The 14,096-nt window shown below is 48.0% G+C and overlaps 1 gene segment (V, D, J or C); it reads left to right on the forward strand.

The window, feature by feature from the left end:
- The first annotated feature begins 4,692 nt into the window (after positions 1-4,692).
- Positions 4,693-7,762, forward strand: LOC120380789. The segment is given in 2 exon segments: positions 4,693-4,766; positions 7,389-7,762. Coding segments are annotated over 2 exon segments (420 nt in total).
- The last annotated feature ends 6,334 nt before the right edge of the window (positions 7,763-14,096 follow it).

The raw sequence follows: 14,096 nt of genomic DNA on the forward strand, positions 1-14,096 counted from the left end.
CAAGCTCTAAGATACAACCACATTTGCTCCAATCCCTCAGACAGAGACAAACACCTACAAGATCTCTATCAAGCATTCTTAAAACTACAATACCCACCTGCTGAAGTGAGAAAAACAGATTGACAGAGCCAGAAGAGTACCCAGAAGTCACCTACTGCAAGACAGGCCCAACATAGAAAATAACAGAATGCCACTAGCCGTCACCTTCATCACCCAACTAAAACCTCTCCAGCGCATCCTCAAAGATTTACAACCTATCCTGAAAGATGATCCCTCACTCTCCCAGATCTTGGGGGACAGACCTGTCCTCACTTACAGACAGCCCCCCAAAGCTGAAGCAAATACTCACCAGCAACCACACACCACAGAACAAAAATACTAACCCAGGAACCTATCCATGCAATAAAGCCTGATGCCAACTCTGTCCACATATCTATTCAAGTGACACCATAATAGGACCCAATCACATCAGCCATGCCAGCAGGGGCTCGTTCACCTTCACATCTACCAATGTGATATATGCCATCATGTGCCAGCATGTACATTGGCCAAACCAGTCAGTCTCTACGCAAAAGAATAAATGGACACAAGTAAGACATCAGGAATCATAACATTCAAAAACCTGTAGGAGAACTCTTCAACCTCTCTGGCCATTCAGTAACAGATTTAAAAGTGGCAATTTTGCAACAGAAAAGCTTCAAAAACAGACTCCAACTAGAAACTGCTGAACTTGAATGAATATGCAAACTAGATACAATCAATTTAGGCTTAAATAGAGACTGGGAATGGCTGAGCAATTACACACATTGAATCTATTTTCCCATGTTAAGTATCCTCACACCTTCTTGTCCAAACTGTCTTAAATGGGTCATCTTGATTATCACTACAAAAGTTTTTTTTTCTCCTGCTGACAATAGCACATCTTAATTAATTAGCCTCTTAGAGCTGGTTGGGCAACTCCCACTTTTTCATGTTCTCTGTATGTATATATATCTCCTCACTATAAGTTCCATTCTATGCATCTGATGAAGTGGGCTGTAGCCCACGAAAGCTTATGCTCAAATACATTTGTTAGTCTCTAAGGTGCCACAAGTACTCCTGTTCTTTTTTAAAAAAAGCAAACAGAATGTTGGGAATCACTGGCTGCCGCTGCACATTGAGTGGATGTTTTCAGAGAAGTATCCACAATGACTCCAAGATCTCTTTCTTGAGTGTTAACAGCTAATTTTTTTGTATGTATAGTTGAGATTGTTTTCCAATGTGCATTACTTTGCATTTATCAACATTGAATTTCATCTGCCATTTTTGTTGCCCAGTCACCCAGTTTTGTGAGATCCCTTTATAACTCTTCGCAGTCTGCCTGAGACTGAACTATCTTGAATAGTTTTGTATCGTCTGCAAATTTTGCCACCTCAGTGTTTACCCTTTTTTCCAGATCATTTATGAGTATGTTGAACAGTAATGGTCCCAGTACCGACCCCTCAGGGATACCACTATTTATCTCTCTCCGTTCTGAAAACTGGTAATTTATTCCTACCCTTTGTTTCCCATCTTTTAACCAGTTACCGATCCATGAGAGGACTTCCCTCTTATCCTGATGGCTTACTTTTCAAAAGTCAATTTAAATTAAATACTTTTTTTTAATTTATATATTTTTTTTAGAAATCTAACCTGTTATGTGTTTTGGTGTAACTTGCATTATTCTTATGTTAAATTTGCATCATCCTAACAAAACAGTAAAGAGTCCTGTGGCACCTTATAGACTAACAGATGTTTTGGAGCATGAGCTTTCGTGGGTGAATACCCACTTCGTCGGATGCACCTTCGTCTATAAGGTGCCACAGGACTCTTTGCTGCTTTTACAGATCCAGACTAACATGGCTACCCCTCTGATACCTAACAAAACATTTACTTTATTCATATCTCTTTTATATATCTCATTGGTCCTGACACCCACCCTGTAAATTTGAACACCCCCCCCCCAATTTCAATTCCTGGGGAAACCACTGCTGAAGACTCTCTCTGCCTCTCCTGCAAGCCTCCAGCTTCATCCTCAGCAGCTATATTATGGACTGGGTCCATCAGGATCCCGGGAAGGGGCTGGAGTGGGTGGCTGAGGTTATATACGATGTATCGAGCGACTGGTATTCTCCGGCTGTTCAAGAGCGATTCACCCTCTCCAGCGACAATTCCAATAACATGCTGGACCCTGTGACCTGACCAGACCGGAGTCACTGACCCTCACAGAGACCGGCAGTTCCACAGCCCCACTGTTCACGAGCCAGCGGCTGCAGAAACGAATTTTCCACCATCACCTAACTTGACTCGGAACAGGCCCTTCATACATGTCGGGGGAAGAGTTGTTTTTAAAGTTATTCATGTCTTCCTTATCCAAAAGTGAAATGAGGAGCCTAGTGCTCTGTGCAACAGCCAGACTGTTCTGTGGACACGAGTGGAAGTAATTCATATCGCCAAGGGAAGGAATTTGAGTCAAAGGTAAAGAACAATGAGGAGTCCTGTGGTATCTCAAAGACTAACAAATTTATTTGGGCATAAACTTATAATCTGTGAGCTCTGTGAGATCTTGGGAGACAGGCCAGTCCTCGCTTATAGACAGCCTCCCAACTTGAAACAAATACTCACCAGCAACCACACACCACACAACATAAACACTAATCCAGGAACTTATCCTTGCAACAAAGCCCGATGCCAACTCTGTCCACATATCTATTCAAGTGACACCATCATAGGACCCAACCACATCAGACACGCCATCAGGGGCTCGTACTCCTGCACATCTACCAACGTGGTATATGCCATCATGTGCCAGCAATGCCCCTCTGCCATGTATATTGGCTAAACCAGACAGTCTCTACACAAAAGAATAAATGGACACAAATCTGACATCAGGAATCATAACATTCAAAAACCAGTGGGAGAACACTTCAACCTCTCTAACCACTCAGTGACAGACTTGAAGGTGGCTATTTTGCAACAAAAAAACTTCAAAAACAGACTCCAAAGAAAAACTGCTGAACTTGAATTAATATGCAATTAGATACAATTAACTCTGGCCTAAACAGAGACTGGGAATGGTTGGGTCAATAATAGATTCTATTTCCCTATGTTAAGTTCTCCTCACATCTCCTATGGATCACCTTAATAATCACTTCAAAGGGTTTTTTTTTCCTCCTGCTAAGGATAGCTCATCTCAATTGATTAGACTTTTCCTGTTGTTATGCATACTTCCACCTTTTCATGTTCTCTGTATGTATCAATATCTCCTGTCTGTGTGTTCCATTCTATGCATCCGAAGAAGTGAGCTGTTGCTCACGAAAGCTCATGCTAAAATAAATGTGTTAGTCTCTAAGGTGCCACAAGTACTCCTGTTCTTTTAGGAGAATATTGTGTTCATCACCATTCATATTGATTTGATTCTTAACCAGGTTTATTCCCAGATGCCCGGTCCAGGGGTTGGTGGAGTCCGGAGGGGATGTGAAAAAGCCCGGAGACTCTCTCCGCCTTTCCTGCAAAGCCTCCGGGTTCACCATCCGCAGCTACGGGATGTACCGGCCCCATCAGGGGCTCCCGGTCAGGGGCTGGAGTGACTCTCTCTCATGTACCCGAGTGTGGAACTACACAGTACTCCCACTCTGTCAAAGGGTCATGCGTCACCTCCAGCGATAATCCCAACAACCTGCTGTATTTGCAAATGAGCAGCCCGAGACCCGAGGACACCGCCCGGTATCACCGTGCCAGAGACAGAGCGACAGGTATCAAGGGGTGGCCCTGTTAGTCTGTATCCACAAAAACAGTAAGGAGTCCGGTGGCACTTTAAAGACTAACAGATTTATTTGGGCCTAAGCCTTTAAAGTGCCACCGGACTCCCTGTTGTTACAGTGACAGGAGACATATTAGTGTTAATATAAAAACTTAACCCTGCAGAATCCGCTTCTCCCCTGGGCCGCGTGGGGGCAGGATATTCACAAACAATACAGCCGCGGGGACAGGCATGGGAATGGATTTTAACCCTATAATTCCCTGGCTATGTCACCCATTGAGGCACAAAGCTCCTATGGGCCTGTGGGGGAGAGAGCATCACTTCCTCTATGCACCCACACTCCGCTACTCCTGGGTATGAGTCACGGCTGGGATTTTCAGAGGAGTCTCGTGGATTTAGTTACCCACCTCACATCCGAAGCTCACAATCCAATCTCTCAGGTTGTGTAAAAAAGCAGAGCGAAGGAGGTAGCTCACACTACATTTCCACAATTGCACACTGTCTGGTTAGGGGAGATGCCACAGGTCATAACTATATGAATCAGCCCAGTGCTGCCACATAGTATTGACAAGTGAAGAAAGAAAGAAAGGACATGCATGGAGCTGAATAGATAGATAGAAGGGGTGGATGGGGATGGATAGATCACTCAACTGCTTTCATATAGTGGTTATATATTTTCAAATTAAAAGGTGCAAAAGAAATGCAGTTAGTGGACTTTGTGACCCACCTGCCATTACATTTAACAACACGATTCAGCGTCACACGTCCTGGATCCCATTTTATATTGTCTCCACGCCCCCCGCCCCCTCCCCCCGGCCCATGCAAATAAGCTCCCCGGGGCCCTGTTCATAGCCCAGTCCCGGCCGCTCACCCCGCTCAGAGCCAGCGCCGGGCTTCAGCTTCCCATCCCGCCTGGGGACAGAGCCGCCAGCCGCAGACATGACCCCCAGACTGGCCATCGCCTTCCTCCTGCTGCTCCCCGCAGGTACGAGCGGGATCTGCGCGGCAGCTCCGCGGCCGGTACCGCGTGTTCCCTAATAACTGCGCCTCCGGAATCACTGCAATATTTAAGAACATAAGAACATAAGAACATAAGAAAGGCCGTACCGGGTCAGACCAAAGGTCCATCTAGCCCAGTATCTGTCTACCGACAGTGGCCAATGCCAGGTGCCCCTGAGGGAGTGAACCTAACAGGCAATGATCAAATGATCTCTCTCCTGCCATCCATCTCCATCCTCTGACGAACAGAGGCTAGGGACACCATTCTTACCCATCCTGGCTAATAGCCATTTATGGACTTAGCCACCATGAATTTATCCAGTCCCCTTTTAAACATTGTTATAGTCCTAGCCTTCACAACCTCCTCAGGTAAGGAGTTCCACAAGTTGACTGTGCGCTGCGTGAAGAAGAACTTCCTTTTATTTGTTTTAAACCTGCTGCCTATTAATTTCATTTGGTGACCCCTAGTTCTTGTATTATGTGAATAAGTAAATAACTTTTCCTTATCCACTTTCTCAACATCACTCATGATTTTATATACCTCTATCATGTCCCCTTAGTCTTCTCTTTTCCAAACTGAAGAGTCCTAGCCTCTTTAATCTTTCCTCATATGGGACCTTCTCTAAACCCCTAATCATTTTAGTTGCTCTTTTCTGAACCTTTTCTAGTGCTAGAATATCTTTTTGAGGTGAGGAGACCACATCTGTACACAGTATTCGAGATGTGGGCGTACCATGGATTTATATAAGGGCAATAATATATTCTCAGTCTTATTCTCTATCCCCTTTTAACGATTCCTAACATCCTGTTTGCTTTTTGACCGCCTCTGCACACTGCATGGACATCTTCAGAGAACTATCCACGATAACTCCAAGATCTTTTCCTGACTCGTTGTAGCTAAATTAGCCCCATCATGTTGTATGTATAGTTGGGGTTATTTTTTCCAATGTGCATTACTTTACATTTATCCACATTAAATTTCATTTGCCATTTTGTTGCCCAATCACTTAGTTTTGTGAGATCTTGTTGAAGTTCTTCACAATCTGCTTTGGTCTTAACTATCTTGAGTAGTTTAGTATCATCTGCAAACTTTGCCACCTCACTGTTTACCCTTTCTCCAGATCATTTATGAATAAATTGAATAGGATTGGTCCTAGGACTGACCCTTGGGGAACACCACTAGTTACCCCTCTCCATTCTGAGAATTTACCATTAATTCCTACCCTTTGTTCCCTGTCCTTTAACCAGTTCTCAATCCATGAAAGGACCTTTCCTTTTATCCCATGACAGCTTAATTTACGTAAGAGCCTTTGGTGAGGACCTTGTCAAAGGCTTTCTGGAAATCTAAGTACACTATGTCCACTGGATCCCCTTGTCCACATGTTTGTTGACCCTTCAAAGAACTCTAATAGATTAGTAAGACACGATTTCCTTTACAGAAACCATTTTGACTATTGCTCAAGAGTTTATGTTTTTCTATGTGTCTGACAATTTTATTCTTTACTATTGTTTCAACTAATTTGCCCGGTACCGACGTTAGACTTACCGGTCTGTAATGCCGGGATCACCCCTAGAGCCCTTTTTAAATATTGGCGTTACATTAGCTAACTTCCAGTCATTGGGTACCGCCGATTTAAAGGACAGGTTACAAACCTTAGTTAATAGTTCCGCAACTTCACATTTGAGTTCTTTCAGAACTCTTGGGTGAATGCCATCTGGTCCCGTGACTTGTTAATGTTGAGTTTATCAATTAATTCCAAAACCTCCTCTACTGACACTTCAATCTGTGACAGTTCCTCAGATTTGTCACCTACAAAAGCCAGCTCAGGTTTGGGAATCTCCTAACATCCTCAGCCGTGAAGACTGAGGCAAAGAATCCATTTAGTTTCTCCGCAATGACTTTATCATCTTTAAGCGCTCCTTTTGTATTTTCATCGTCAAGGCCCCACTGGTTGTTTAGCAGGCTTCCTGCTTCTGATGTACTTAAAAAACATTTTGTTATTACCTTTGGAGTTTTTGGCTAGCCGTTCTTCAAACTCCTCTTTGGCTTTTCTTATTACACTCTTGCACTTAAGTTGGCAGCGTTTGTGCTCCTTTCTATTTGCCTCACTAGGATTTGACTTCCACTTTTTAAAGGAAGTCTTTTTATCTTTCACTGCTTCTTTTACATGGTGGTAAAGCCACGGTGGCTCTTTTTTAGTTCTTTTACAGTTTTTCTTAATTTGGGGTATACATTGAAGTTGGGCCTCTATTATGGTGTCTTTAAAAAGCGCCCACGCAACTTGCAGGGATTTCACTTTAGTCAATGTACCTTTTAACTTTTGTCTAACTAACCCCCTCATTTTTGTATAGTTCCCCCTTTTGAAATTAAAGGCCACAGTGTTGGGCAGTTGGGATGTTCTTCCCACCACAGGGATGTTGAATGCTATTGTATTATGGTCACTATTTCCAAGCGGTCCTGCTATAGTTACCTCTTGGACCAGCTCCTGCACTCCACTCAGGATTAAATCTAGAGTCGCCTCGCCCCTTGTGGGTTCCCGTACCAGCTGCTCCATGAAGCAGTCATTTAAAGTATCGAGAAATATCCCCTTTATTTCCCCCTCTGCAGGTGTCTATTCCCAGGTCAGCCTGGTGGAGTCCGGAGGGGGAGTCAAGAAGCCCGGGGAGACCCTCAGACTGACCTGCACCGTGTCCGGATTCTCTCTCACTAGCTACGCGGTGCACTGGGCCCGCCAGCCAGCGGGGAAGGGGCTGGACTGGATGGGAGGTATCTGGGGGGGTGGAGGCACTAACTATAATGACGCTGTCAAAAATCGCCTCACCATCACCAGAGACACTTCCAAGAGCCAAGTGTTCCTGCAACTGACCGGCCTGCAGCCCGCAGACACCTCCGTGTATTACTGTGCCAGAGACACAGTGAGAGGAAACCTATCCGAGCCCGGCCTAAAACTAGCCGTGCAAAGAACCAGCCTTCCCGCGTGACGCGCCGAGAGCAGCAGCTGCCAGCACCGCGGTCTCTCTGCTTGGTTAGTTTTTTGCTTCATGCAGATTCCTCAGCAAGTTACAAGCGCTTGGGAGTTAAACTCCGTATCACCCGAAATCACACAGTGAATCAACGACACCGAGCTTGTTGGGAATGGAACCCAGGAATCCTGACTCCCAGGACCCTACTCTGCCAATGTGTCTATCATTGCGCTAACAAGGGGAAGGAAAGACCCCTGGGATATTCATACCTAGACTCACGCTATAGCAACTAGATTATTCTTCCCCCCCACCATGGCTGGGGAAATACACACGGAGTCTTTACACTGGTGCCCGCTGCAGACACTAGAGCCCGGCTGTCATATGGGAGCCAGGAACAGAGCCCAGGTTTTCTGTTTCGTGGAGGACAAAGTCTGAGTCGTTGGCTCAAGGGCTTGTGGACAGAAAGGAAAAAGCCACCAACACCCCACTCTGGAGTCTGGCTCTATGCCTGCAAGGTTGTGAGCGGGCTAAATCTCTCCCCTCTCAGCCCATTGATAAATCTCTGCCAGGGCTGGCTCTAGGTCTTTGCCGCTCCATGCAAAAAAACAAAACAAAACAACTGCCGAAAAAGAAAAAAACAAACAAACAAACAACACTCCAAAGTGCCGCTGAAGAGGAAGAGAGGGATTGCTGGGAACAGAGCCCGGGGCTGGACCAGACAAACGTCTGCAGGGTCTAGTTCTCTTTAAGATCTTGCCATCCCTACTAATGGGACTGACCCCACTGGCTCCGGGGGAACAATTTGTGGGGTAAGGGTTACTAGGCTAGGAAGGGTTTGCAGGGCCACTCTCAAAATCCCAATGGAGCTGAAATCAAGAACCTCTCCGAGCGCAGACCTCACTGTGTCCAATCAGATTTGCCTCTCTGGGCGCCAATCCATGTAGGGTTTAAATGGAAATCGGTTTCCAAGCTAACCAGTTTGCAATAAACTCAGAAGCCCTCAGTCCTGACGTGTCAGCCAATGCAGGGTCCCTTCACTGGGCTGTCTTGTAACCACGATGGTTTATAATGTCAGAACGCAGTCAGGCACCTGAGGGGAGAGATCAAACAGCTGGTTTATGGATCTCCAGAGTGAAGTTCAGCCTCACAGCTGGATCCCACGTGCATCGACCCTGTCCTCTAAGCAAACGTGGACTGGCCCTTGGCAAGGCTGACACAGAGTTCAGGCTATTTCACACTCATGTGTCTGGATGGAGAGAGATTCCAGACCTGGCGCTCCTAGGGAAACCTAGGGGGACCTGTCCCTACAAATAGGCACCATACACAGAGGGTCAGGCTGATGCAGCCCGCCCCATTTCCGCCCCACCATCACCGCTGGAGCCCAGTTCCCCCAGTCGCTCTGTACGGCTGCAGCAGGCTGCCCCAGCCAAAGGCGCCTGGTCTGACAGAGCAGTGTCAAAAGAAGACCTGACTCTAAAGAAACAAGGACTGGTCAGAGGGACAGGGCGTAAGGACACTTTTCCAGGAGAGTCGATCTCCTCTCTCCGTATTTCTGCAGCACCCCGCTGCTTCCACCCAGGCGGCTTTGGGAGAAGCAACGACTCATATGAACATAACTGTCAGATTCAAACACACTCCTAACAAAGGCGACACCAGACGCCATCCCGGGCTCATTCCGCGCTACTCTGGACACGGCGAGTCGAGTCAGAGCCAGGCTAACTCCCCGGCGTGTTCTTTGCTTGTCTGAGAACCAAGCGCTTTCCCGATCTGCTGCCCGTGGCGCTGGCTTGCACCCAGGGCCCCACGCGTGCTCCCCCCCCTGAACAGAGCCCGTCTGCCAAGCAGCGGCCAGAGAGACGAGCAGGTGCTGCCCTTGTCACAGGAAAGACGCGAGGCGCTGGGTTGCCTGACAATTGGCTTCTCTCCCTCTCCTGTGCGGGAACATCCACACTGATACAAGATCTGCCAGGGGCACGTGCTTTGCAGGGCTGCATGGAAAGGCGCAGGGCTGGAGCCTCCCCCCCGCAGTCAATGGGAGTTTCGCCCCAGGAAGGGCTGGGGAGTGAGGACTCCACCATCCCACTTCCAGCCTTGCTCCTTCCCCGAGCTCCTGACGGGCGGTGAGACCCCGCACAACGCGAGCCCGGTGAGAGCTGCCCCGTGTCGGGGTGTAGCTGACAGTGGGGGGACACAATGGGTGTATAGATCCTGTCCAGACATTCTTAGAAGCTCCTGGGGTAGGAATCGACAGCGGATTGGCGGGGATCCGGATCCGGATCAGTTCAGTGCCAGGGCAGGGTCCTTGCTGACAATGTTCCCGCAGAGCTGGCACCTTCTGCTCATGGAGCGGATCCAAGCTCAGGAATGGGCCTGTGGTTCCGCTCAGCGCATCAGCGCCCACTGGGCTGTTGCACTTCGCAGCCACCTCTTCATTGCGGTGCTAGATCAGGGGAGAGAGCGGGAAAGGACCCCGCTAATGCAGGGTTTTCTGCTCCCCTGTCCATCCAGCAGGGCAGGGTCTAGGGAAGGCAGGTTGTGTGGTTGGATGTGGTCTATGGGGGTTTTAAGAACGGGTCACGTGGTCCTGCAAACAATCGCCCTGGTCACCGCTATGGAAGCGGTGTGCGAAGCAAGCAGCCAGGGCCAGCTCTGGCTTTTTTGCCGCCCCAAGCAAAAAAAAAAAAAAAAAGGCAGGAGGGGAGGGTCGGCGGCTGGAGGGGCAAAGCGCCGGGGAACAAAACAAAAATGGTGCAGGCGGCAAAGCAGGAAAAAAACAGAACAAAAAACCCCACAGGGCGGGCCGGAGCCAGGGTGCAGGAGGACTCCCTTTGCTGCAGGTGCCGCCTGGTCTAGCGGGGAGGGGGAGGGATGAGGGGGAGAGAGAGAAGGGGGCGGCCACGGCTTCAGCGGGGCGCTCACTCCCGGGCCTGACCGCCGCGCGCCTGCAGGGAGGGCTCAGTGCAGCCTCGTCGTGGGGAGGGAAGGACGGGGGCTGCCCTGCCGAGTTTGCTGCGGGGCGCTCCCCTCCTCCGCACTGCCACCCCCTACAGGGCGGCTGGAGCAGCGAATAAAAAAACAAAAACCGCGGTGCCACCCTAGGATTGGGCGGAAGCCCCCCCCCTTAGAATCTGCCGCCCCCAAGCAGGATCTTGCTCAGCTGGTGCCTGGACAACTCCTTCCCCAACGATCACACTGTCTGGGGCTGGAAGGGGCAGCCAGTAAGTCCCTTGGCCTGCACCACTTCCCATAGCCCCCATTGGCCAGGAGCAGTGATCAGCGGCCAGTGGGAGCCGCGATTGGCCAAACCTGTGGATGGGGCAGGTAAACCCTGATTTAGGGTAATAATTGGGGTTAGTCAGACATAATGTAGAGATAGGATATAAATTTGGGTTGGGGTAGGACTTAAAGATAAGTGTTTGAGGTTAGGGTTACAGTTAAGTTTATACATTCTGTTTTAGCTTTGAAGTTTAGAGTTATAGTTTATTCTCAGAATTACAGCCGGAGTAAGGTTTTGGGATTAGGGTGAACAATTCAGTTTGGGTGAGTTTTAAAATTTAGGGTTAGACATTACCTTTATGGTGGTTAGGGTTAGTTTCAGGATGTACCATCAAGCTTAAAATATAAATTAAAATTAAAGGTAGGGTAAAAGTCAAAAGATGGGGTTAGAGTTCACTCTTGGGATTAGAGGTACTCTTAGGGCTACTGTAAGGATTTAGGGTAAGGTCAGGTTTACATTTCCTTTTAGGATTAAGGTAAATGATACATTTTGGGTTAGGACTGGGATAAAGAAGATGAGAATTTGACCTCCTCAGAATGACATAGGAAGTGCAAAGCCAGTCATGCTCCGATCCCGACAGTGCAGGGAGTTGTACCACAGAGGGAAAATCCAGCCCCGTCTCTCTGAGTCCCAGGCCTGGCCTACACTATGGGGTTAGGTGGAATTTAGCCACGTTAGGTCGATTTAAAAATGCATCCACACAACCAGTCCTGTTCCGTCGACCTAAAGGGCTCTTAAAGTCGACTTCTGTGCTCCTCCCCGGTGACAGAAATAGCACTAAAATTCATAGAATGATAGAATCATAGAATCTCAGGGTTGGAAGGGACCTCAGGAGGTCATCTAGTCCAACCCCCTGCTCAAAGCAGGACCAACCCCAACTAAATCATCCCAGCCAGGGCTTTGTCAAGCCTGACCTTAAAAACCTTTAAGGAAGGAGATTCCACCACATCCCTAGGTAACCCATTCCAGTTCTTCACCACCCTACTAGTGAAAAAGTTTGTCCTAATGTCCAACCTAAACCTCCCCCTCTGCAACTTGAGACCATTACTCCTTGTTCTGTCATCTTCTACCACTGAGAACAGTCTAGATCCATCCTCTTTGGAACCCCCTTTCAGGTAGTTGAAAGCAGCTATCAAATCCCCCCTCATTCTTCTCTTCTGCAGACTAAACAATCCCAGTTCCCTCAGCCTCTCCTCATAAATCATGTGCTCCAGCCCCCTAATCATTTTTGTTGCCCTAAGCTGGACTCTCTCCAATTTATCCACATCCTTCTTGTAGTGTGGGGCCCAAAACTGGACACAGTACTCCAAATGAGGCCTCACCAGTGCTGAGTAGAGGGGAATGATCACATCCCTCGATCTGCTGGAAATGCCCCTACTTATACAACCCAAAATGCCATTAGCCTTCTTGGCAACAAGGGCACACCGTTGACTCATATTCAGCTTTTTGTCCACCGTAACCCCTAGGTCCTTTTCTGCAGAACTGCTGCCCAGCCATTGGGTCCCTAGTCTGTAACAGTGCATGGGATTCTTCCATCCTAAGTGCAGGACTCTGCACTTGTCCTTGTTGAACCTCATCATATTTCTTTTGGCCCAATCCTCTAATTTGTCTAGGTCCCTCTGTATCCTATCCCTACCCTCCAGCGTATCAACCACTCCTCCCAGTTTAGTGTCATCTGCAAACTTGCTAAGGGTGCAGTCCACACCATCCTCCAGATCGTTAATGAAGATATTGAATAAAACCGGCCCCAGCACCGACCCTTGGGGCACTCCACTTGATACCGGCTGCCAACTAGACATGGAATCATTGATCACTACCCATTGAGCCCGACCATCTAGCCAGTTTTCTATCCACCTTACCATCCATTCATCCAGCCCATACTTCTTTAACTTGCTGGCAAGAATACTGTGGGAGACTGTATCAAAAGCTTTGCTAAAGTCCAGAAATAGCACATCCACTGCTTTCCCCTCATCCACAGAGCCGGTTATCTTATCATAGAAGGCAATTAGGTTAGTCAGGCATGACTTGCCCTTGGTGAATCCATGCTGACTGTTCCTGATCACTTTCCCCTCCTTTAAGTGGTTCAGGATTGATTCCTTGAGGACCTGTTCCATGATTTTTCCAGGGACTGAGGTGAGACTGACTGGCCTGTAGTTCCCTGGATCTTCCTTCTTCCCTTTTTTAAAGATGGGCACTACATTAGCTTTTTTCCAGTTGTCCGGGGCCTCCACCGATCGCCATGATTTTTCAAAGATAATGGCCAATGGCTCTGCAATCTCATCGGCCAACTCCTTTAGCACCCTCGGATGCAGCACATCCAGCCCCATGGACTTATGCTCGTCCAGCTTTCCTAAATTGACTTTGCTGGGTCGAATTTGGGGTAGTGCGGACACAAATCGATGGTATTGACCTAGGGGAGCTATCCCAGAGTGCTCCATTGTGACTGCTCTGGACAGCACTTTGAACTCCGATGCACTAGCCAGGTACACAGGAAAAGCCCCAGGAACTTTTGAATTTCATTTCCTGTTTGATCAGCGTGGCAAACTCAGCAGCACAGGTGACCATGCAGTCCCCCCTGAATCGTAGAGCATAGAATGTTTATATGCTCCCCCTATCATCTCCATCCCTGAGGTTATCGCAGATTAGAACGCAAAACAAACAAACAAACAAAAAAACCCACTCAGGATGACATGTTTTCGGAGCTCATGCAGTCCTTCTGCACTGACAGGGCACAGCTTAATGCATGGAGGCATTAGGTGGCAGAGGCCAGGAAAGAATTAAGTGAGCATGAAGAGCAGAGGGAGGACGCGATGCTGAGGCTAATGGAGGAGCAAATGGACATGATAAAGTGTCTGTTAGGGGAAGAAACAGACATAATGAAGTGTCTCTTGGAGCTGCAGGAAAGCCAATAAGAGCACAGGCCCCCACTGCATCCACTGTATAACCCCCAGCACTCCTCCCCATGTTCCATAGCCTCCTCACCCAGATGTCCGAGAATGTGGCAGGGATGGGAGGCCACTCCACTGCAGAGGATGGCCCAAGCAACAGAAGGCTGTCATGCAAACAGTTTGATTT

This window comes from Mauremys reevesii, linkage group 13, assembly GCF_016161935.1.
Source record: "Mauremys reevesii isolate NIE-2019 linkage group 13, ASM1616193v1, whole genome shotgun sequence".
Classification (NCBI taxonomy): domain Eukaryota; kingdom Metazoa; phylum Chordata; order Testudines; family Geoemydidae; genus Mauremys; species Mauremys reevesii.